The 25,629-nt window shown below is 41.4% G+C and overlaps 1 protein-coding gene across 2 annotated transcripts in view; it reads right to left on the bottom strand.

Annotated features, from left to right (window-relative positions):
- Positions 1-4,504, bottom strand: part of IFIH1 (interferon induced with helicase C domain 1) — a 56,158-nt gene extending 51,654 nt beyond the window's left edge. The window contains exon 1 of one of the 2 annotated variants that reach the window (XM_027129762.1): positions 3,699-4,504. In XM_027129762.1, coding sequence (XP_026985563.1) covers positions 3,699-4,154 — 456 coding nt within the window. In that variant the 5' untranslated portion in view covers positions 4,155-4,504. The remainder of the gene's footprint in view (positions 1-3,698) is intronic. The other variant, XM_027129756.1, reaches the window with a different exon arrangement.
- Positions 4,505-25,629: the final 21,125 nt, after the last annotated feature.

The raw sequence follows: 25,629 nt of genomic DNA, 5'->3' as shown, positions 1-25,629 counted from the left end.
TAGATGTTTGATGCTTTGAACTGGGCAGGGCTGAAACATGCAGCTTACTTAATCTGTTCAAATTGATATTAAGACAGTGTGGAGGGGCTTCCCTGGTGGTGCAGTGGTTAAGAATCCGTCTGCCAATGCAAGGGACACGGGTTCGAGCCCTGGTCCAGGAAGATCCCACGTGCCGCAGAGCAACTAACACCATGTGCCACAACTACTGAGCCTGGGCTCTAGAGCCCGTGAGCCACAACTACTGAGCTTGTGTGCCACAACTACTGAAGCCGGCGTACCTAGAGCCCTTGCTCTGCAACAAAAAGAGAAGCCACTGCAGTGAGATGCCCGCGCACCACAATGAAGAGTAGGTCCCGCCTGAGGCAACTAGAGAATGCCTGCACAGCAACGAAGACCCAACACAGCCAAAAGTAAATAAATGAATAAACAAATTAATTAATTTTTTTAAAAAACACTATAGAAATGTTTACATGATCCACAGTTCATGGCTGTCTAAGTCATGGATGTGCTACGATGTCACTTAGCATCCTAAATAGAAGCAGGCCAGTACAGGGACACCCCCTTGCTGTTAGGGAGCATCTATTATAATGATCTATAAAGTGATTCTTGTATTTATTGCTGAGTCCTCAGTGTTTGCAATAGTGCCTCACATATACTAGACATTCTTTAATTATTTGTTAGAAGAATGAACACTGATCAACACCGCATAGTAAACTCCGTGAAAGCACAGACAGTATTTGTGTTATTCTCCAATCATTTCAGCACTAGCATGGTGTCTGATGCAAGGTGCCGCTCCATAAATTTAAACCGAATGAATGAATAATCAGTGGATTAAATAAATTTCTTTGGGTACCTGCTGGTCACAAAACTAAATCTAGGATCATGTTTTTAGAAGTGCTTACCTAAGAGGGGCAGGGATTGGGAGGTGGAGGTGAGAATCCAGGACCAAGTAGAAAGTGTCAACCGGAAAACAGGAAAAGCATTAAAATAAAATGTTTTTTAGAAGTTCTGATTTCTTAGTTAAATGCTATTTTAAGGTGTCAAAAAAGCAGATTTGGAGATCTTATATTCGTCATCCACCCATCCATTCCCCAATGCCTGGCAAGGCAATTCATTACTCCAAGTGTTTTCATTTCTTATTCCAGACAATTCCTTGGAAATAAATCCAATCAATCAACACTTATTAAGCACCAATATTATACTTAGTCCTAACTGGGTTCTGGTTTCATCCTTAGATGAAAAACATTGTTTCTCCCTCAAATCACAGTTTAATCCAGGGACTTTAGGAGGCAGATCTCAATTTCAACATGGGGTATTTACCTAAATCCCTGAAACTTTAAATTCACAAGGAAATGTGACCAAATAAATAATAGAAGTCACATCATAACCAAACAGCTCTTTCTTATTTATAAAGCCTTTTCATAAACACTATTTCTCACTCATGTTCAATAAAATACTGTGAATGAGACAGGAAATTATTATTATGTCCATTTTCATGGGTACACTTAGGATCAGGAAACAAATAATGTAGTCCAAAGTAACGCAGATGGTAAGAAACAGAGATAGATCTCAAATCCAGGTCTTGCCATTCCAAATTCCCATGCTTTCCCCACTACACTTTGCTGTTATACGATAAACATTCCTCAAGGACCCCATATCAACATGCTGGGGATTCTTCTAAACCTAGTGGTGCCTTTCCATCATCCGCCATTGATTCCTTTTGAGACTGATGGGACCTGTAAAATGACGTGTACAAAAACTATTCCAAAGTTTCACGCAGACACTATTGCTCCTTTGAAAGCCTCAGATACATAGCTCCTCTAGCTTTCAGGGCCTCCTTTGAAATACGACTCTGAGGGAGAATTTGGGTTGCTTTGGCCTTAGCTGCTACCACTACACAAATGTCCCTTTACTCTATATCTTCTTTGTGTCAAATCCCTTGCATTCCTGCTAGCTGCCTCCAAGCTTGCCAGAATCAAGAACTTGGATAAAAACTAGCTGGCAGAAATTCAATCCAGGCAAGACAAAAGTGATGCTGATAGGCAGACATATTTAGAGTAAATAAGGAGAAGTGCTGTTTCGCTGGCAATCGGGACATCGTACCCACTAAACATAAACAGCTTTGTGGTGTTACTGGACTCTGTTGCTTCTGGACTTCCTAACAGCTACTGTGGCTGGAAATGCCATCTTCCATCTCCAGCTGGCTTGAAGGCTGCATACTGTCTTCCAAATTAAGTTTCTGCCACAGTGATGTACACATTTGTCATATCCAGCTGGACTACTATAATGCGTTCTAGCTGGTTCTCAATACACAAAACTACATAAACGTTACCGACAACAGTGTAATGTAATTTACTAGTTGGGAAAACCAGTCCTCAGAATTAGATGCATGCTTGGGTCTTTGGACAGGCCCTATGGCTGTCAAGTGGACGAAGGAGTATTAACTTCAGTCACTAAAGACCAAGTCACATCATAGGCTGATACGAGTCCCGTGCCCAGAACTTTGTAACAAGGATACAAACAGTTGATGAATTAAAAAGAAAGAGAGAAAGAAAGTGTCAAAAATCATAGCATGTTAGACTTTGACCCTCAAAATGGGTTTATTTGCCTACATGCCTTTCAAAATAAGACTTTTGACGCACACCCTGAGTAAGTCAGATTTAAATAGGTGAGCATTTCTATACTCCACAGGACATCCTCACTCATTGAAAAACAATGAACAATAAAACATTAAGTGTAAAGTCACCTGTAAAATCCATCCTGTCAAAATGCCACGTAAAAAGTCCACTATTCTTTTATTAATATGAAAAACTGCAACTAGCAACATATTTTTTCAGTTAATTGTCTCCAATTTTTGATTCCCAGAGAGTTGAAACTTTGAGTAAAGAAAAAAAAAGTGTGTGTGTCTGTGTGTGTGTACTATGTAGTTTCCCCATTTGGACCAAAATTAAATGGTATAGTGCATAATATAGGCCAGAGATTGGCAAATGTTTTGTTTAAAGCCCAGATAATAAATATTTTAGGCTTTGTGGGCTATACGTCTCCGTACAAATGCTCTTAAAGCGCAAGAGCAATCATAGCATGTAAATGAATGAGCACTGGCTGTGTTCCAAGAAAACTTTCTTTATGAACTGAAAATTTACAAATTTAAACACCATTCTTAGCTTTCGGGCTGGATTTAGCCCATGGATCATAGTTTGCTGATCCCTGTTCTATGGAACTTTATAAAATAAGACATAAAATTTCACACCATCAGGAACTAAATCCCTAGCTCTGCTAATGTCTTCCTGGGAGAACTTCGGCAAGTTATTTAAACTGCCTCAGTTTTCTCATCTGTAAAACGGCACAGTTAATAACATAAAAAAAACCTCAATAGATTATTGCGAGCATGAACTCTGATAATACATTTTGCAAATGAAACTAATTGCACACAGTAAGTGTTTAATAAATGTTGTCTATTAGCATACATTATTATTCTAAAGTTAACTCCTCTTTAGTTTATTTCAGTGAAAGAATTAGAAAAGTAGCCGTTTTCAAAATTATGTTTTCAAAAGCCTAGATATTCTCTTCTCAAGGAGGGATCCAAATTTACCAAAAGATATCAAAGAACATTTGGAATGGGGCAAATGGAGGAACAACCCCGAGTTGCAATACCTGTATCTGCCTACAAGTCCAGCTCCATTTGAACTGACACCTACCCGATTTCTGTCTTCAACTGTCAACAGCTCTTCCATCACACATCTATCCAAGACATCTGTAACCAGAAGCTTGTCCACCAGTGTGGGCTGAAGGAGGTTCAGCAATTGGAGACACTCATCGTGAGCATTCTCAAAGGATGGAGAGGGCAAGTCTGTGAGCTCAGGGTTCACGTAGCGGGCGGCTAAGGGGTTGCCTGCTAGCCGGAGGGCGTCCACAAACATCCTAGTCCAGCCGAGGGGCCAGGCCCCCTTCTCCAAGGTGTTCAGAAGCAGATCAGCTGCCTGCATGTTCCCGGTGGTGGCGGCCGTCCTCTGAATCTGCTCTTTCACCTCTGCAGGTAGAAAGGTCAGGTAGTCCAGTACTGGCTCCACCTGGATGTACATTTTCACTCGGGCCCTGAAACACGAAATGAGATAGCAGAAATTCTTGTCTGCGGAATACCCATCCGACGACATCTTTCCTTCTCAGAGGTCGGAGAAGATTCTCCCCAATAGACGGACAAGTTGCTGTTCTCAGCTCAGCGGATGAGATGTGTGGCCCGCTGCTTTGGAGCGGCAGGGTCTGCAGCGATGCTCCTGGCAACGACGGGGTTGCCTGCACGACGCCCAGGTGGGCGCGCGAGGGCGCGGTCGCACCTGGGCAGGTAGGCAGGACGCGGCGGCGGCGGCGGCGGCGGCGGGCGCTCGCAGGGGCTGGGGACCGGTGCGCCTCGTCTGCGCACTGGGGTGGAAGCTTCTGGGCCAGCTTTCCGCCAGGCAGTTTTATAGTTTGCCTGATTACGGTTTCTGTTTCGATTCTCTTCTTCAGGACTTTCCACACGTAATCCGCCGGGCGGGGAGTGTCTGGTCTGGGAGGAGCCACCCTTTGGTCGGTTCCGGTATGCACAGTCCTTCGGTCAAGGGCCCTGTGGGAAAAAGAAAAAGAAAGGGAATTCTCTCTTCCAGCGAGTAAGACAGCAGCGCTCCAGCAATGCCAGCGGGTATTTCGTCTACCTTGCAGGGTTCGGCCTTAAAATTCAGACTTCTTTCCCAGGGCGGTCTCACATCACCCCTCGTCAGCTAAGATGTGGAGGGGGTGCAAGCGCGTGACTGGGGGCTTCCCAGGCCAGAGGGGAAGAGAAACTGCCACAGACCCTGATGTCAGCAGCAAGGTGTTAGCCTTGGCTGGTGAATGCAGGCAGCCCCTGGCCGCGCCTGAGTGGTAAGATTACAGGGGACAGGCAGAGAGATGAAGCTAAGAAGACATCTTTTCAGAGATGTGTTAAGCCCAGAACCCCAGGATGAAGTGACCGCTGTACCCTTTCCAGAACAAACCTGCCCTTCTGTGGGTCCCCAAGAAGTAACTCTTTGGGAATTTGTGGGTGGGTATGCAAAAGAGCAAGTAATGATAAGCAATTAACTGTATCGCCTCATGCATAGATAGTAGTATTTATTTGGCTTTGACCAAGGCCTGGTGACAGATGCTGAAGGACTTGAACCGACAACTCAGCTTAGGAGGAAGCCAAGACTGAGGGTTTCCCATCACCCAGTATGTAAGTTCCCCATATTCTTTAATATACAACTTTCCTTTAATAAAACAAAACAAAATCCCCAACAACTTATTTTTGATGTAGCTGCCATTCTTTTCTTGGATTCAATACAGCAAGTTTTGGCTGAAGCAGCTAGGAACTTAATTAGCAACTAATGTACCAACTTGTAGTAAACATCAACATTTGTCTATGTCACGAGGGAAGAGACACCCACACTGAGAAGTGGCAGCTTTGGTTCGGTACAGAAGCCACATAAATGTGAGTCCTTCACGTGGCTACTCATTCAGGTGTTCTGCAACCCTGGATGACTGTGGGTGGTAGCTTATCTGCTTCATAATGAGAACCTCATGGTCCAGAATTATATGGAGGAGGAAGGGGTCATTTAGGCTGTCAAAAAGATATATTTAGGAAAAGGAATCTGCTAGCAATGCACATTCAATGAAGTTTGGATAGGCCAGGGAAGCTTGGTGGAGTTTGGGACTGGATAAGTGAAACACAGAATCTTTGTATTTACCGGAGGCATAGAAAATACCCAATTGAGTACTTTATAGCTGTCGTCTTATATTATTTGCTAATTATATTATGTAGCTAAGCCTTTTTTCTTCCCCAAGGATTGTAAGCTGCTTGAAGAAAGGACATATTTACACAGGACCAGTACAATACTCTACAAATAGTAGGCCCTTGCTGATTTTCCCCCTGAATGGGAATTTTATTTGCCTTGACCCGGCAGCTGGCTTAATGTCAAACACACAGTGAAAGTTGTTGAAGTGAAATAGAACCTTGGCCTTGCAGGTGAGCCTGATTTATGCTATTCTTTGCTGTTTCTTCATAAAATATTACCATATCTTTATTTACTTTGGAGACTTTATCTTGTAGGTAGAAGATAACCACATTAGACATTTCTACAGAAGTATTCAAATTATCAATTTTAGTTATGTGTCTACAAAGATATCTGTTAGGGCTATTAAAGTCCCCCTCACCCCCTCAGGTGCTGGCAGGTTTTATTCAGTATGTTAAAGCAAAAACAAACAAACCAAAAAATATTCTGTCCCCTGTTACTCATCCATCCGTCCTTTAGTTTCAAACATTGGGGAATAAAAAGGGGTTGCTTATTAAATATGGGGAAATAATGACATCTTCTTAACACCACAGAATTGCTGTTCTGGTGAAAGAGGGTCAAAAGTGGAAGTTTAAATGTTTGGTATTTAGATTATATCATTCATTCAATCACTTAAAAAATTGTTATTAAGAACCTACTATGTGGGGCTTCCCTGGTGGCACTTAAGAATCCGCCTGCCAATGCAGGAGACATGGGTTCGAGCCCTGGTCCGGGAAGATCCCACATGCCGCGGAGCAACTAAGCCTAAGCCCATGTGCCACAACTACTGAGCCTGTGTGCCACAACTACTGAAGCCTGCGCACCTAGAGCCCATGCTCCACAGCAAGAGAAGCCACCGCAATGAGAAGCCCTCGCACTGCCAACGAAGAGTAGTCCCCGCTCACTGCAACTAGAGAAAGCCCGCGCACAGCAACGAAGACCCAAAGCAGCCAAAAAATAAATTAACTAAGTAAATCTATTTTTTTTTTTAAAAAAAGAACCTACTATGTGACCAGTGTTGCTCTAGGAGCAGTTTATAAAACTAAACAAAGTTCCTACTTTTATGGGTCTGACATTCTAATGGGAGTGGGAAGACAGAAAATAAATAATAACTAGAAAATATACAGTGTGCCAGGTGAGGATAAGTGCTATGAGGACTCTGGTAAGATCTAGCTAATAATGCACATTGCAATTTCACTGGTTGATTTTTCATATAGATGCCCTCTCCTGACCCTCACCGTTAGCATCACATAATACCCATCAATAAAAATTATCAATACATATTTACTTTCAGGTAAGAGTCACTTTGCTGCATGAAGATTGAGTGATGAGGACTGATCCTGCGGGAAAATATAAACCTCTTTATTTTCAGGAATCTACCATAGTCTTTTTTTTTTTTTTTTTTTGTGGTACGCGGGCCTCTCACTGTTGTGGCCTCTCCTGTTGAGGAGCACAGGCACCGGACGCATAGGCTCAGCGGCCATGGCTCACGGGCCCAGCCTCTCCGCGGCATGTGGGATCCTCCCGGACCGGGGCACGAACCCGCGTCCCCTGCATCAACAGGCGGACTCTCAACCACTGCGCCACCAGGAAAGCCCTACCATAGTCTTGATAGAGCCACTGCTGGAGGAAAGAAGTTGAGGAAAAAGAAAGCCAATCTCTCAAAATGTATCCTTTTTCTTCATCTATATTTTTGCACCATGGTTTAGTTTAGTTTAGTTTTTGTTTTAATAGGGGTTTCCTCTGTCACATTTCTTCATATAACTTTTATTATCATCCTCCTTATTGTTTCTAAACATAAGTTTCTGTTTCCTTTCTCCTTTGAGGTAGGAAGTCATACTGTACTGTGTCTTTTCCTTTTTTCTAGAGCTGCCTTTTCTTTTTAAACCCAAAAGAAGTATTTCAGTCTCCATCAGTTTTAAAAGTCACCTTTTAGCATTTTGTTTTTTAAATTGTAGTTCAGGAAGATGCTAGATAACAGATTCTTGCTGTTATCCAACTTACCATTTGAGTTTTCTACAGCTAAGAAGTAGTAAAAATCATAACTGCCACTTCTTTGACAAACTAGAACTATAATTTAATGGCCACACATGGCATTAATGCCTTTTCCAAAGAAAATGACAATAAATTTAATTTGATGAGGAAATGCTTCTAGAATTGATGCTCTGTTTTTTTCACTTGTTTACTAAATTGTATCAATAAAGAGCCTATTCTGTGTAATTTACAGTTAGATGCCCTTTGACTAGCAGAATAGAGCTGTGATTAAGCTTAGAGACTGTGAGCTCAGGATATCAGGATTCACATCTCAGCACTGCCTCTTAATTGCTGTGTGATCTTAGGAAAATAACCTCAAATTTCTCAGTTGTAAAACGAGAATGATAATGATACCAGTACTATGTCATAAGGTTGTTGGAAGCACTTAGCACTAGTCCTGGCATGTTATACATGCCCTATACATGACTGCCAGCATTTTTATACAAACGATGAGTAAGAGATGTTGCTCGCCCTCAACGAATGTACAGTTGATAGAGGAAATAACTTAGTTATACACATAAACATTATATAATAACTAGCCATCTAACTGATACTTACACAGGATCCCTTTTTGCAAGAAACAAAAGCTGATAGGCTGATTTAGCAGAAAAGTTTATTGAAAGGATACCGTTTATATGTCAATGCTACTCTCTCCCTTCGTCCCAGCTTACCCTTCCCCTTCCCCATGTCCTCAGGTCCATTCTCAAATAGGTAGCTAGTGGGAAGCAGCCGCATAGTGCACGGAGGTCAGCTGGGTGCTTTGTGACCACCTAGAGGGATGGGATAGGGAGGGTGGCAGGGAGGCACAAGAGGGAGGGGATATGGGGATATATGTATATGTATAACTGATTCACTTTGCTGCACAGCAGAAACTAACACAACTCTGTAAAGCAAGTATATGCCAATAAAGATGTTAAAAAAAGGATATTGTTTATATTTCAAAAACATAAATAGGTCCAAAATAGAAAAAAATTCTAAGTTTACTAGATCATGATACCCATTTCTTAATTACTTCCAAAAATTCAGTTATAAACTTTTGGTTTTAAGTGTGCACATGTGAAAGCTTTTCAACATAATGAAAAGTTTTGGCAAAAAAATCAGGTGTCAGTGAAACATTTTCCAAACATCCATTTTTCTAAATACTTCCTCCATAGCTTAATTCCTTTTAAAAGCAGTTACTTGCATATTTTCATACCTTTAAAACAACACCTTTACCTCAAAGGCATAAATTGGCTGAGCTTTTCTTTTTCTTTTACCTTATTTTACAATAAATGCTCAAGAACAAACTACAGTCAACTGTAGGTAGAGTGCCATTGTCTTTTCCTTGAAATCCTGGTTGACATTTAGCTGGTGAGCAGTGTGTGGTTAGATGTCTCGGCCTGTGTCCATTCTGATTGAGGAGTGGCTGCCCTAGTTGCTTAATACCCACCCCATATACTTAGTTAAATATTTTCATTTCACCTCTGCTCCTATATAGCTGACAAAGTCTTGAAGTAGGATTAGGAGACAGAAGTTATTGCTGTAGGATGAGTTATTGAAATCAAATATTGAGATAAATTGAACCAAACTTTTGAGCTGCTAAATCACATGGTTACACTAAGATTTCAAAAAAAAAAATAAAGCATTGTCAATTACAAACTATTTTTATTATTAATACAGTAGATTATATCAGTTGCATTTTAAAATCTTATTTCACTTTTGTCTGATCACTTACTTTTTTTTTCTTTGAGGTACGCGGGCCTCTCAGGGAAGGAAGCCCTGATCCCTTACTTTTAAGTTTGTATTGTTGTTTGTATTTTAGGATATGTCATTATATTTGTACACGTAAAGATTTTCTAAATATATATATATATATATATAGGGGTCCGTGTTCAAATATTTTAACTGATAGGGATCAAGAACAAAGTACTTGGGGCTTCCCTGGTGGCGAAGTGGTTGAGAATCTGCCTGCCAGTGCAGGGGATACGGGTTCGAGCCCTGGTCTGGGAAGATCCCACATGCCGCGGAGCAACTGGGCCCGTGAGCCACAACTACTGAGCCTGCGCGTCTGGAGCCTGTGCTCCGCAACAAGAGAAGCCACGATAGTGAGAGGCCCACGCACCACGATGAAGAGTGGCCCCCGCTTGCCACAACTAGAGAAAGCCCTCGCACAGAAACAAAGACCCAACGCAGCAAAAAAATAAATACATTTATAAAAAATAAAAGAACAAAGTACTTGGAGACTACAGCTCTAGAGAGCTTCCCAAGGGCTAGAGATTGTGTTAAATTTGAAGAGCAGTATTAATAAGAATGAAGGGGGAAGGTGTGGAGGTGAAAGGAGAGAAAGCTCCGGGAGGAAAAGAAATTCAACGTTTAGATTGTAGAAGTAGAATATTCCAAGTTGCTAGCGTTATTATTGCTTTGTGACAAATGTTGGTATATTAAGTTAATACACGGAACTTGAATATATTTCATAGCCTATTGCCAGACATGCTGCCCAGCAGATTTGTTCCAGAATTGGACCCTTTTTAAAAAATTAATTTTTATTTAAAAAATAGTTTATATTCACTGTAGAAATTTCAGGGGGAAAATCACATCATATTGAAGAAGATTATATGAATTACTTATAATCCTATCACCCAGAGATAGGCATTATTAATATTTCAAATGCATTTCCTACCAATATTTAATTGCACAAATATATGTGTAAATGCATGTGTGTGCACATACCTATACACACTCAACATCTGTTCATCAGAGAGTGAGCTGAGGTGACCTCAACTGTGAGGAAGAGATCTCCAAGGAAGAGATCTCCATAGGTAGATTGTATTGACATTCCAAGGGGAGAAAGAATCTGTGAGAGATTCCCTGCGGCAGGGGTGGCCAGGATATAATAAGTTCATTCCTGAGTTGCCTTTGCTGTACTGACTCTTCTTAGTCCCAGGTCTTCCATGAAAGGCTGCCACATGTAATGGGTTTGTGTTGTGGTGCTTTGGTTAATAAAGGAGAGGCAGTGGCCCCATGTGGTGGAGCAGAGCTACACAGAGAGAAAAGTGTATCTGTAGAAAGTGAGACAGGGAGCATAGATTGAGAATTCCATCCAAGAGAGACAATGAGAGCATAAGCCCTCTAGGGATTGTCAGACATCTTAGGAATGTGCCAGACTTACCATGCTCTACAGGATACGAAGGGCCATCTCAGTAGGCATACTTTCAGCTGCCAGGTAAAGACGATGCCTGAGTAGGTGTGGCCCAGCAACAGGAATTGATTTTTCTCACATAACAAGAAGAGCCAATGACTCATTGAGGTCAGAACTCTGGGATGTGTCCTGTAACCTTCTGGGCTTTTCTCTCATGGTTGCAAAATGGCTACTACAGCTCTGAACATCATTTCTTCCTACAACTCCAGTTAAAAGTAGGTTGTAGCAGCATGGAACATAGAGCTTCTCCCACTTGCCTTCTCCACAGTGAAGGAAAACAAAAGTGTCCCTGGAGTCTCACAGCAGAATTTTTTTTATATGTCTCATTGGCTAGAACTGGGCTGTGACACCGCCCCTAAAATAAAGTGATACCTGCTCAAAATACTAAAAAATTCTGATTTCTAATAGTAAGACACTGTTTGTCACAGGAGCTCAAGCCATTTTATTTGACCATTAAAATACAAAAATAACCCAGAGAAAGCTAGAAAAATTTGTTTTCTAGATGCTTTTCTTACCTGAGCACACACATTGCCCTTGAAGAGCATCCCCAATAGGAAGTACCAAAGCAGCCATTCAATTCTTTGTTGTGGTGGCAAAGTGAGCTAGAAAGTTGTTCTCAAGCCTAGTTGTATATTTGCCTCACAGGGAGACATATATACAATTATTTATTGCATCAGAATCTCCACAATTGGAACTTTATTGTCAATTATTTCTCCTTTCAATTCCACCTGTGATTCCACTCTCCAGCCAGAGTCGAGAACTAGAGATGAGGGCCTCTGCTAGCCTAGGGTCAACAGAGAGTACAGTGGAGTCTCGTTACTCGCTATAAACTCACCCTGAATTAGCAAATATGGAACGACTTCTCCTGGGGAAGTATTAGGTTCCTGAGAGCCTAATTCACAACATTTTTAAAACCAATCAATGCATAACCTTGCTTTGTGTGTGTTTCTATTTAAAGACCCCTTATTTAATATATATTGTTAATCCACTGACATTATACTCAGGGTCAACAACACTGTAACTCACACCTGAATAAGCTTATCTAACACATATTTCTCTTTGAGGCACATCACAGCCTTCCAGTGCTTGGATACACTAGCTAACACTTCAGGACTATGCTTGGGGCCATTTAAAACAGTGAAATCACCAACAAAAAGCACAAAAATATAAAAAATTAGCACTAAACATATGATGAAAAGGACACTGGTTTGCAAGGTGAAAACTGAAACAAGTAGTAGAGCATCCGCTTGTTCAACCTCAGCTAGGAAAATTAAATTTTATAATATTTAAAACTATTTAAAATAAAATATTTCCTGATATACACCTAAGAGAATTTAATTTTTCTCCTCCGAATTCCTAATTAGAACGTGTGTATCCGTGTGTTGCATTTGTGTGTCTATATGCATATTTGTGTTGAGGGTATAAAGATTCAACAGCTCTAGGGGAGCTTGCATGGTCCTTCCCACCCCTCAGAAGTGGTACACAATTTTAGAACTTAATTAGCACAGAGGGTTTCATTTCATTGACTCTTTCTCCCTCAAATGCAATTAAAAACCTCAAGAGGGACGTATCGTACTATGTGGGAGATTTTTAAAATTTTAATGATAGCGTGGTCCAAATTATTTTGTTACTACAAATGATCTCTTTTAAAATACTTTAAGATGAAGGATTTATGATTTTAACAGATGGATGACTGTAAATAAGACTGCAAGCTTGGACTGTAAGTGATGTTTTACATGTCAGAAATATTTTGTTTTTCAGGAATAGACTGCTTATGTGCACATAAATGTGCTGTGTGTTGTTAATTAGGGATTAAGAATAATAGTAACATACAGTATTAGTAGAACATCACAATGAACTGTAGAGAAAACCTGAACTTCCTCACAAAATGAATTCTAAAAGCTGGCCCAGAATCTCAGGTGAGGCCAAGCACTGCCTGTGGCTTAGTAAGTTCCCTGGACCCTAGATGACCCAGCAGACCCAGAGCAGCACAGGCCAAGTCCTAGACATTCAGGTGTATGCACGCCCTTCCCAGAAAGGCACTTGCCTTGATTCCTTCCTTCCTTAGGCTCCTCTGTAGAGCTGCTGGCTGCTGATGGTGTTGCCTCTGCCGCCACCTTGTGGGGTTTTAACTAACAAATCTTAATTGTGTCAGCACTGGTTTGGCTGGTCTCAAGTAAATGAAACTGTAACTAGGTACAATTATAGATTTTTTTTTTTTTTGCCAGATAACAGAAAAGGGATATAATCTACATTTCCCAATGGGAAGATAATTTAGTATAAAGTATTATATCTTATAAAAACAGAGAACAGAAAGAGGATTAATTTATCTGCTAGTAGGGAATTTCCCCATTTTGCAAAGGTGCACTGAGATTCATAGAAGTTGTATTATTCTGCCCAACGTCACACAGCCAATAGATGAACTTGGAGTCAATTATCAATCTCTAAAATATTTATTGCATAGTTCCTTCAAGAGTTAAAATAGACAATAATGACTAGAACCAATTGTTTTAAAATGAAGGTTTTATTGTTATTCCAGTATGATGAGGACAACAGATCAGGAGGCGATTGCCATTGAAAAAACAGTTTGTTAGGGGCTTCCCTGGTGGCGCAGTGGTTGAGAGTTCGCCTGCCGATGCAGGGGACACAGGTTCGTGCCCCGGTCCGGGAAGATCCCACATGCCACGGAACGACTGGGCCCGTGAGCCATGACCGCTGAGCCTGCGCGTCCGGAGCCTGTGCTCCGCAACGCGAGAGGCCACAACAGTGAGAGGCCCGAATACCGCAAAAAAACCCCACAAAAAACAACAGTTTGTTACAGTTTCCAAGAGGAGGGGGCACACCAGACCATGCAGGACCACATAGGGAAGCACCAGGGTCAGTCAGGAGGTAGAAGGAGTAAGGGGAAAGCCTGGGGTGGGAGCCTTTATTTTGGTTTCCATGGGAATGACCAGGCAGGGCAGGGTAAGCAGGGTTAGAATTGGCTGGTTTGAATAATTTTAGCAGGCTCTGGGGCAGAGAAGCTGTTTCTTCTAGGTGCCTGGTATCTGGCCCCAGGAAGATTAGTGCAGAGGATACTGCCTCTTGACAAGTAAGAGCCAGCGAGAGGAGATAGTTCAGAGTTTGTGCTCTGGACTGGCTAGTTTGCGATGAAAGGCACACTCCCTGTTCAGTCTTTTGCTACCTCTAAGAAGTGGTTATTCCTGGGAGGGACAGTCAGTGAGGACCCAGATCCCAGAACATTAAAAATACAGAAAATAAGAAAATGTAGTTAGTGTACCAATTAACATATTCTCTTGAAGTCAGAGAGTGTGTCTGAATGAATGAAATCAGTAAATAAAGGGAAATTGTTCTGTTATAGGTATTATTATCTGCATGATATGGTTAGCTGATAGTTTTCTACATGAATGTTTCTCAGATATCAATCAGGAGGAAATATCAAAATTGATCTAAATATCAACTATTTTTTTCATTCTTGAATAACTATCATAGGGTCATAAGCTTGAAGATACATGTTTGCTTAGTTAATACTTTAAGGTGGAGACTATAATCATTTAATTTTTCCAATTTATACTGAAAACCCTCTATTTTAGGCACGTGCATTTTCCAATAGAAATCAGTTCTGTTTCCTTCCAAACAGTTTTTTACTTTATGTGTACATGTATTTAAAATACTGTACAGAAAGACATTTTGCACAGGAATTTTAATTTTTAAAAATATTTGATCTTTCTTACTCATATACCTAGATATTTGCTATGTCCTCACTCACACCTTTTTGGTACTTTCTCCTGATTTAATTACGTTTTCTGATATCACTAACTTCCATTTTGAAAATTTATGAGCAAACTGCGGCCCAAAGATTCTGTTGCTAGGTTACATCCTCCTTTCTCCTCCCTGCACCACCCCACCTCCTCTTCTGGGCTGGTTGCCACAGTGCTTCTTGTAATGGGTGGCTCGAGTCTGTACTGGAATCATGGTGGCTGAATAAAAACCTGGATTCTCTTTCATTCTCCCTCTCTCATCTCCATAGCCTAGTTGCTCAATCAAGCATTTGGATTTAATTAAAGAGAGATTCACCATTTGATATAATTATTCTATAAATACTAACTTTAGGCAACTTATCTGGATTTTTGCCTTACAGAAAAATTATGTAAGTTGAGTCTCTAATTGAAGAGTCATTAAACTTTGGCAGGATTATAAATGTAAGTTACGAGAGTTATTTTTGTTCACTGTGTTTGATCTTTTCCACTTGCCTCTAACGATCCATGCTCCACCCTCCTCTACATTGAACTGTTCCCTGGGAGGCTGACCTTTATGAATTGTGTCCTTGAATTCTCTTTTTTCTGATTGGGATCAGCCAGTGGAAGCATTGAAAGGAAATCGGAGGCAGGGAAGAGAGTGAGGCTGTGGTATTTGTTCCTCAGTTCCCTTCCATCCAGTTCATTGTGCCTCCCTCTACTGAAGGTCACGTCAGGTGGCCCACTCCACACAGCTACTACCTCCAGGTTTCAGTGGCTGCTTCCTTGCCTTGCCCCCTCAGTCTAAGGGTGGTAACAGATTCTCACTGTTGCTTGCACTGAGATGCTATATCATCACTCTTTTTTTTTTTTTTTTTTTTTGAGGTACGCGGGCCTCTCACTGTGTGGCGTCTCCCATTGCGGAGCACAGGCTCCGGATGCGCAGGCTCAGCGGCCATGGCTCACGGGCCCAGCCGCTCTGCGGCATGTGGGATCTTCCCGGACCGGGGCACGAACCCGTGTCCCCTGCATCAGCAGACGGACTCTCAACCACTGCACCACCAGGGAAGCCCTTTTCATGTGTTTTTGGCAATCTGTATATCTTCTTTGGAGAAACGTCTATTTAGGTCTTCTGCCCATTTTTGCATTGGGATGTTTGTTTTTTTGATACTGAGCTGCAAAGAGCTGCTTGTATAGTTTGGAGATTAATCCTTTGTCAGTTGCTTCATTTGCAAATATTTTCTCCCATTCTGAGGGTTGTCTTTTCATCTTGTTTATAGTTTCCTTTGTTGTGCAAAAGCTTTTAAGTTTCATTAGGTCCCATTTGTTTATTTTTATTTCCATTTCTCTAGGAGGTGGGTCAAAAAGGATCTTGCTGTGATTTATGTCATAGAGTGCTCTGCCTATGTTTTCTTCTAAGACTTTTATAGTGTATGGCCTTACATTTAGGTCTTTAATCCTTTTTTTTTTTTTTTTTTTTTTTTTTGCGGTACGCGGGCCTCTCACTGTTGTGGCCTCTCCCGTTGCAGAGCACAGGTTCTGGAGGCGCAGGCTCAGAGGCCATGGCTCACGGGCCCAGCTGCTCCATGGCATGTGGGATCTTCCCGGACCAGGGCATGAACCCGTGTCCCCTGCATCGGCAGGTGGACTCTTAACCACTGCGCCACCAGGGAAGCCCTTTTAATCCATTTCGAGTTTATTTTTGTTTGTGGTGTTAGGAAGTGTTCTAACTGCATTATTTTACATGTAGCTGTCCAGTTTTCCCAGCACCACTTATTGAAGAGGCTGTCTTTTCTCCATTGTATACTCTTGTCTCCTGTATCAAAGATAAGGTGACCACATGTGCGTGGGTTTATCTCTGGGCTTTCTATCCTGATCCATTGGTCTATACTTCTGATTTTGTGCCAGTACCATACTGTCTTGATTACTGTAGCTTTGTAGTATAGTCTGAAGTCTGGGAGCCTGATTCCTCCAGCTCCATTTTTCTTTCTCAAGGTTGTTTTGGCTATTCAGCATCTTTTGTGTTTCCATACACATTGTAAAATTTTTTGTTCTAATTCTGTGAAAAATGCCATTTGTGGTTTGATAAGTATTGCATTGAATCTGTAGATGCTTTGGGGTAGTATAATCATTTTCACAATGTTGATTCTTCCAATCCAAGAACATAGTATATCTCTCCATCTGTTTGTATCATCTTTAATTTCTTTCAACAGTGTCTTATAGTTTCCTGCATACAGGTCTTTTGTATCCTTAGGTAGGTTTATTCCTAGGTATTTTATTCTTTTTGTTGCAATGGTAAATGGGAGTGTTTCCTTAATTTCTCTTTCAGGTTTTTCATCATTAGTGTATAGGAATGCAAGAGATTTCTGTGCATTAATTTTGTATCCTGCTACTTTACCAAATTCATTGATTAGCTCTAGGAGTTTTCTGGTAGCATCTTTAGGATTCTCTATGTATATTATCATGTCATCAGCAAACAGTGACAGTTTTACTTCTTTTCCAATTTGGATTCCTTTTATTTCTTTTTCATCTCTGATTGCTGTGGCTAAAACTTCCAAAACTATGTTGAATAATAGTGGTGAGAATGGGCAACCTTGTCTTTTTCCTGATCTTAGAGGAAATGCTTTCAGTTTTTCACCATTGAGAATGATGCTGGCTGTGGGTTTTTCATATATGGACTTTATTATGTTGGGGTAAGTTCCCTCTATGCCTACTTTCTGGAGAGTTTTTAATCATAAATGGGTGTTGAATTTTCTCAAAAGCTTTTTCTGCATCTATTGAGATTATCATATGGTTTTTATCCTTCAATTTGTTAATATGGTGTATCACATTGATTGATTTGCATATGTTGAAGAATTCTTGCATTCCTGGGGTAAACCCCATTTGATCATGGTGTATAATCCTTTTAATGTGCTATTGGATTCTGTTTGCTAGTATTTTGTTGAGGATTTTTGCATCTATGTTCATCAGAGATATTGGCCTATAGTTTTCTTTTTTTGTGACATCTTTGTCTGGTTTTGTTATCAGGGTGATGGTGGCCTCGTAGAATGAGTTTGGGAGTGTTCTTCCCTCTGCTATACTTTGGAAGAGTTTGAGAAGGATAGGTGTCAGCTCTTCTCTAAATGTTTGATAGAGTTTGCCTGTGAAGCCATCTGGCACTGGGCTTTTGTTTGTTGGAAGATTGTTAATCACAGTTTCAATTTCAGCTCTTGTGATTGGTCTGTTCATATTTTCTATTTCTTCCTGGTTCAGTCTCAGAAGGTTGTGATTTTCTAAGAATTTGTCCATTTCTTCCAGGTTGTCCATTTTTTTGGCATATAGTTGCTTGTAGTAATCTCTTATGATCCTTTGTATTTCTGCAGTGTCAGTTGTTACTTCTCCTTTTTCATTTCTAATTCTTTTGATTTGAGTCATCTCCCTTTTTTTCTTGATGAGTCTGGCTAATGGTTTATCAATTTTGTTTATCTTCCCAAAGAACCAGCTTTTAGGTTTATTGATCTTTGCTATTGTTTCCTCACTTCTTCTTCATTTATTTCTGATCTTATCTTTATGATTTCTTTCCTTCTGCTAACTTTGCAGGGTTTTTTTGTTCTTCTTTCTCTAATTGCTTTAGATGTAAGGTTAGGTTGTTTATTTGAGATGTTTCTTGAGGCAGGATTGTATTGCTATAAACTTTCCTCTTAGAAGTGCTTTTGCTGCATCCCATAGGTTTTGAGTCATCGTGTTTTCATTGTCATTTGTTTCTAGGTATTTTTTTATTTCCTCTTTGATTTCTTCAGTGATCTCTTGGTTATTTAGTAGCATATTGTTTAGCCTTCATATGTTTGTATTTTTTAGTTTTTTTTCCTGTAATTGATGTCTAGTCTCATAGCGTTGTGGTCAGAAAAGATACTTGATATGATTTCAATTTTCTTAAATTTACCAAAGCTTGATTTGTGACCCAGGATATAGCCTATCCTGAAGAATGTTCCATGAGCACTTGAGAATAAAGTGTATTCTGTTGTTTTTGGGTGAAAATGTCCTATAAATATCAATTCAGTTCATCTTGTTTAATGTGTCATTTAAAGCTTGTGTTTCCTTATTTATTTTCATTTTGGATGATCTGTCCCTTGGTGAAAGTGGGGTGTTAAAGTCCCCTACTATGATTGTGTTACTGTTGATTTCTCCTTTTATGGCTGTTAGCATTTGCCTTATGTTTTGAGGTGCTCCTATGTTGGGTGCATAAATATTTACAATTGTTATATCTTCTTCTTGGATTGATCCCTTGATCATTATGTAGTGTCCTTCTTTGTCTCTTATAACAGTCTTTATCTTAAAGTATATTTTGTATGATATGAGAATTGCTACTCCAGCTTTCTTCTGATTTCCATTTGCATGGAATATCCTTTTCCAACTCCTCATTTTCAGTCTGTATTTGTCCCTAGGTCTGACGTGGGTCTCTTGTAGACAGCATATGTACCAGTCTTGTTTTTGTATCCATTCAGCCAGTCCATGTCTTTTGGTTGGAGCATTTAATCCATTTACATTTAAGGTAATTATCAATATGTATGTTCCTATTACCATGTTCTTAATTGGTTTGTGTTTGTGTTTGTAGGTGTTTTCCTTGTCTTGTGTTTCCTGCCTAGAGAAGATCCCTTAGCATTTGTTGTAAAGCTGGTTTGGTGGTGCTGAATTCTCTTAACTTTTGCTTATCTGTAAACGTTTTAATTTCTCCATCGAATCTGAATGAGATCCTTGCTAGGTAGAGTAATCTTGGGTGTGGGTTTTTCCATTTCATCACTTTAAATATGTCCTTCCATGTCCTTCTGGCTTGCAGAGTTTCTGCTGAAAAATCAGTTGTTAACCTTATGGGGATTTCCTTGTATGTTATTTGTTGCTTTTTCCTTGCTGCTTTTAATACTTTTTCTTTGTATTCAATTTTTGATAGTTTGATTAATACGTGTCTAAGCATGTTTGACTTTGGGTTTATTCTGTATGGTACTCTCCGTGCTTCCTGGACTTGTTCACTATTTCACTTCCCATATTAGGGAAGTTTTTGACTGTAATGTCTTCAAATATTTTCTCAGACCCTTTCCTCTTTTCTTCTCCTTCTGGGACCCCTATAATTTGATTGTTGCTGCATTTAATGTTTTCCCAGAGGTCTCTGAGACTGTCCTCAGTGCTTTTCATTCTTTTTTCTTTATTCTGCTCTGCAGTAGTTATTTCCACTATTTTATCTTCCAGGTCACTTATCCGTTCTTCTACCTCAGTTATTCTGCTATAGATTCCTTCTCGAGTATTTTTAATTTCAGCAACTGTGTTGTTCATAACTGCTTGTGTGCTCTTTAGTTCTTCTAGATCCTTGTTAAATGTTTCTTGTATTTTCTCCATTCTGTTTCCAATATTTTCGATTTGATAGTAAAATGATTTACTATCATTTCTCTGAATTCTTTTTCAGGTAGGTTGCCTATCTCATCTACATTTATTTGATCTTGTAAGCTTTTACCTTGCTCCATCATCTGTAACTTTTTTTTTTTTTTTTTTTTTTTTTTTTTTATGGGAGGTGCTGTACTCCTGTCTTATTGGTTGTTTGACTTGAGATGTCCAGCACTGGAATTTGCAGGCAGTTGGATAGAGCTGGGTCTTGGTGCTGAGATGAGGACTTCTGGGAGGCCTCACTCTGATTGATATTCCCTGGGGTCTGAGGTTCTCTGTTAGTCCAGCGGTTTGGACTTGGAGCTCCCAGCACAGGAGCTTGGGCCCGACCTCCGGCCTGGGAACCAAAATCCCACAAGCTTCATGGCACATTAAAAAAAAAAAAAAAGGAAGAAAGAAAGAAAAAAAGGAGGAGTACAATATCAAAGAATAAAAAACAAAATAAAATTAGAAAGATAAAAAATATATTAGGAAAAATAAAAGTATAATTGAAACGACTGCCACAAGGAAAAAGGTTGCGGGGGGCAGGGACGGGGCAACAAGCCAAAAGGAGAGATCACTAACAAAGTATAAGGAATAAAATAAAATTAGAAAAATAAAAGATTTATTAGGAAAAATAAAAATATAAAAGAATCAACAACAATGAATCAACAAGGTAAAACAGAGCCCCAATCTAAAGGAGGAAAAAGTAAAGGAAAAAAAATAAAGAAAAAGCCTTGGCAATGGGTACGGAGTTTAGCTGGGGGTGGGGTGGATCTCAGGCAGGGGTGGGGTTTAGGCTGGGGTGGGACCTTCGCGGGTGGGGAGTTGACGTTTGAGCGTGGGGCGGGGCCTCTGCTAGGACCTGCTGAAGAAGGTAGAGGCAGCACACTGAAATGAGGGCCTCCAGAGGGTGGAGTTCTGGAGTTTGCAGGTAGGGCCCTGAGTGAGGGTGTGTGGGTGGGGTGTAAGCCCAGTTCGTTGGAGGGGGTCTCCGAGTGTAGAGGTGGGGCCCTGGGTGGGGGTGTAGGGGCGGGGCTTGTGTTCTGCACAGCAGGAGGGAGGCTCCGAGGGCAGAGGATTAGTCCCGGGAGCCCAACAGGCTTCCCCGTGCCTGAGTGAACAGGGAAAGCACTGGCTCCGTTCCCTTCTGTTCCTTTACGCCCTGCCGTACCGTCTCCCCCAGTGTCTCCCCCGTCGCTGCTGGACCCCTAACCGTGGGTGGGTCCCACTGGGTGTAGGAACTCCTCCCCTCCCCCAGCTTCCCCTCAGGGGTCCCGGAGGTCCAGCCTTTACTTTTGCTCCCCCTTCCCTCCCTCAGGACCTGCACAGCTGGAGGGAGCCTAGGTGGGCAGAGGATCAGGCCCCGGATCTCAACAGGTTCCTGGGGGTCCGAGTGGGCAGGGGAAACCTGGCCACACTCCCTTTTGATCCTCTGCCCTCCCAGTTGTTCCCTAATTTCCCCCTTCGGGCGTGGGATCCCTTCCCCTCCCCCAGCTGCCCCTCAGGGGCGCCTGTCCCGTCCCGCCTCCACTTCTCCTCCCCCTTCACCCCCCCCATGCCCCACGTCCTACCCGGTCGCTGGGGGTTCCTCCCATCCCCTTAGGTGTCCGTGGTCCCCCACCGGTGCCTGGTAGGTGCCCTAGTTGTGAGGAGACGTGAATACCACATCCTCCTAATATGCCATCTTGATTCCGCCCCTAAAATTATTTTTTATACATTACATTTTCATAAGATGATATTGTTCATTCAATGCTCACTGAATCATGGAGCAAATTTTCATTACTATTACTGCTGGGCTGCACTAAGCAGCCCTGCAAGCCCTGTACTTAACCAGTTCCAAGACCGAAGAAAGAGCCCGGAGTCAGCAACAGAGACATCAGTGGTTTATTGGATGGGGGAGCTTAGACATCTGAAGCAAGGTCCTGGAGCGACACCCCTCCATGTGTGGGGGACAGTGGGAGGACATGGGGCAGTCTTTGCTCCGGGGACAGTGGGTTACCAATTAGAGGGGGAATTGACATCAGGTTCGCTCATTGGTTACCAGGAAAACCAGCAGAGGAGCACGCCTCTCACTGCCCCTTTGATAAGCTATCACTGTGGCTAAAGTACCAGCGATTAGCTAAGGCCTGGGGCAAGTATGTGGGGAGGTTAGTCAGGTGAGTAGGGTGTAGGTGAAGCAGGCCGGGTCAAGCAGGGGATGTACAGAGACCAAGAGAACAGCCATGTTGGGTGGCTTGAACATACAGTTACTTTAAAAAAATACTCTTTATTGACTTATTGTAAGTTCCTATACTAGAAAATTTATAATATGAAATACTAGGTTTAGAGACAGAGATAAAGCAGACTATAGTGTAGAAAATCCTTTCTGTATCTCACATGATAGTGTATGGGAGGTAAAGTCAATTTCCCTTTACCCTTCTGAGTTCTTGGCTGAGATCTCTACGACAAAAAACAGATGAACAAGAGAAAAAAAAGCCCAGAGGTTTATTAACACGAATCCTCATGTATGCATAGGAGATACCCAGAGAAAAATGAATAATTCTCAGAGGTGTCTTAGAACTTCAGCTTAAATACCATCTCCAGCTAAAGAGAAAAGAAAGGTGTGGGGAAACTAGCTACGGGGAGGTTACCAGGAAAAGAAAGATAAACAAACATAAGATTTGTTATGCAGATTTAAGTCCCTGCCTTCTTTATTGATAAGGGACTAAACTTGTCTCAGAGTATTCACTTCTGTCCTTGGTAGAGAGGGGAAGAGGGACCCTTTGGTCCTGTTGTTAGGCAACTGGCGAGTAGAGAGCTTTTCTTGTATCTGTTTCTTCTCAGTTGCCTTCAGTTTAAAATAATCCTTATGCCAAAGTGGCATATTTTGGGGTAGCATATTCTGCTACCCTTCAGTAGGAACTTCCCTGCGTAGTTCTTTCTCTAAGAAAGAGACACATTGCCTAGAACATCAAAGGATCAGATATTTTATCCTACTTGCAAGCTAACAAGTAGCCTGCCACAATTTCATAGAAGTTGACAGAAGGCATGAGATTCCTCTGTCAGAGACAAAGAACTTTGTTACTAACAGCACAGGCAGCATGAGCTTCAGGTTCTCATGCATTCCTTTTGCTCCCAAGTTCCACTGAGTGAAATGGTGATGCAGAAGCAGTGGGTTTGAATCAGCATGAAGGAACTCTAAGCTTAGGAAAGTCCTGCTAGCAAACCTAAGCAAAGTTTGCCCTGGAAGGAGAAATTAGCTTTGCTATCTTGCAGCAAATCTTCTCTCTGCCCTTGAGGAAAATACAATCCCTATCTTGAAACCACATGTGTAGAAATGCAAGGAACCCATGGAGTTTTGAAAAAAATGTAATGCATTGGTAAGGCTAGTATGATGAAAAGAAGATGCACAAAAATTCTGACCAGAGATTTAGACTAAGATTGTAAATGTAAAACACTTGATCCTCTCTGAGTATTTCTTTGAATACGCAGTTAAATCAATTAGAATAAAACTTCGCAATGATTTGTTTTGCTTTGTAATGCTTTATCACTTGATGCTTTAATGAGTCAAATGTTCTTTCCTCTTATCAAATTGGTTTTACCATCCCCCTTTATTTATTTATGCCAATAATTTAACCTCACGGGCTAAAGTATTTCTTATTGTGTTAGGGGAACCAATGCACATTTTGTCAAGAGTGGCTTGTACCTTAGCAATCTTCCTTTCTATCTCTTCCTGAGAAAATTAGGTTTCACAAAGTTCAACAGGTTCCTCCTCTGTAATATAACTGACCAACAGTTACTCAGCTTTGCAAGGTTGATTTCCTCTGCTAATAGATGACATTTTCTTCCACATTCTTATTTTTAAGAAACATTTTAGTAGTTGTCTTATTCTTCAGAGATAACTCAAAATAATATCATTGTGGTCTTTTTGTTTGTTTTTAAACTAAGTCTACAGCTGTCTGGTCACTGTGTGTGTCCTGTCCTTTTCAAGCTGGAGCTACAAAATTCATTTGAGCTCCAGAGAAAAGCAGAACTGTCAATGAGTATTACTTAATAAATCAAAGTAATTGAGCATTTAACTTTGCACCAAGTGATTAAAAACCAAGCTGTTCCTCGGTGGATATTGTGAGGCCAACTGGCCCGAGGCAGGGGAACACAATCAGATTCACAGATTGCATCAGACCGAAATCTCCGGACCACCCAGTTCCAGAAACTGCCCTGGAGACATTCCGGACCACCCAGTTCCAGGAACTGACCTGGGGACTTTGAACCCAGACCAGCCTTCCCGCCTTTTGAGGGGCGGGACTAACGGTCCCCCAGGATACCCAAAAAGACCACCAAATAAGGAATACCCTGCGCCCTCCCAGATTCACCACACCCTTTTCCCTTCTTCCCCTATAAAATCTTGCCTAACCCTCGCCCGGGTGCGACTTCTCTGGCCCCTTTCTCTCGTACCAGTGAACCTCGCCCGCGAGCGCTCCCTAATAAAGCTCACTTGAAGCTTTCCTCTGTTTCGCGGTGCCGTTTGTTAAGATCCGACCTTACAGATATAATTAGGAGGCACAACTTAAAGAGTTTGCCCAAATGTTGAGTCATTTGTCGGGTTGCCAGATAATATATAGGATGCCTTGTATATTATCAGCGTGTAAACAGCGAATAATTTTTTTGGTATAAGTATGATCCATGCAATGTTTGGGACATACTCATATTTTAAAATTTTCATTTTTTTTTTTAGAATAAAATTTAACTAGGGCTTCCCTGGTGGTGCAGTGGTTGAGAGTCCACCTGCCGATGCAGGGGACACGGGTTCGTGCCCCGATTCGGGAGGATCCCACATGCCGCAGAGTTTCTGGGTGCGTGAGCCATGGCCGCTGGACCTGCGCGTCCGGAGCCTGTGCTCCACGGCGGGAGAGGCCACAGCAGTGAGAGGCCCGCGTACCGCAAAAAAAAAAAAAAAAAAAAAAAAAAAAATTTAACTGGACATCTGTATTTTTATTTGCTAAATCTGGCAACTTCTGGTCACCATTTATGTAACAAACTATAATAACCTTTTGGTAAAACTTGGTGTCAAGAGAGTTTTAGCCCAGAAGCACTACCTTTGGAGTAGAGGTCAAGGTTTCATAGGTTTGATGATGTGACATCAACGCTACGGAAAAATAGATGTTAGTAACTCTTCAAGTTTTGAAATTCATAGATAAGTATTCGGTAGCCCAGCTTCAAAAGAGTGGAGGTTAAAAGAAGTCATGCACTTGCTGGTCTGGGTTTCTAAGGAGAAAAGAAACCGACCTACAGAGCCTTTCCAAAGAGGGTGGAAGTTACTGTTGCAAAGGATTCTCTGTTTAGCGAGGAGAGAGCGCAAGACCCGAGCGAGTCAATAAAAGAGGAGTAGGAAAAGGCTGGCCGCGTGAAGCCAATCAGAGACGAGACGGATGGGACTAGCCTCGGGGAAGGGGCGGGCTTAGGTACTATAGGCTCCGAA

Source organism: Aethalodelphis obliquidens, unplaced genomic scaffold (assembly GCF_003676395.1).
Source record: "Aethalodelphis obliquidens isolate GAN/ISIS:26980383/991018 unplaced genomic scaffold, ASM367639v1 scaffold2, whole genome shotgun sequence".
Lineage (NCBI taxonomy): Eukaryota > Metazoa > Chordata > Mammalia > Artiodactyla > Delphinidae > Aethalodelphis > Aethalodelphis obliquidens.
Note: the sequence above shows the minus strand (reverse complement) of the source record. Positions and strands in the feature narration are given on the sequence as shown.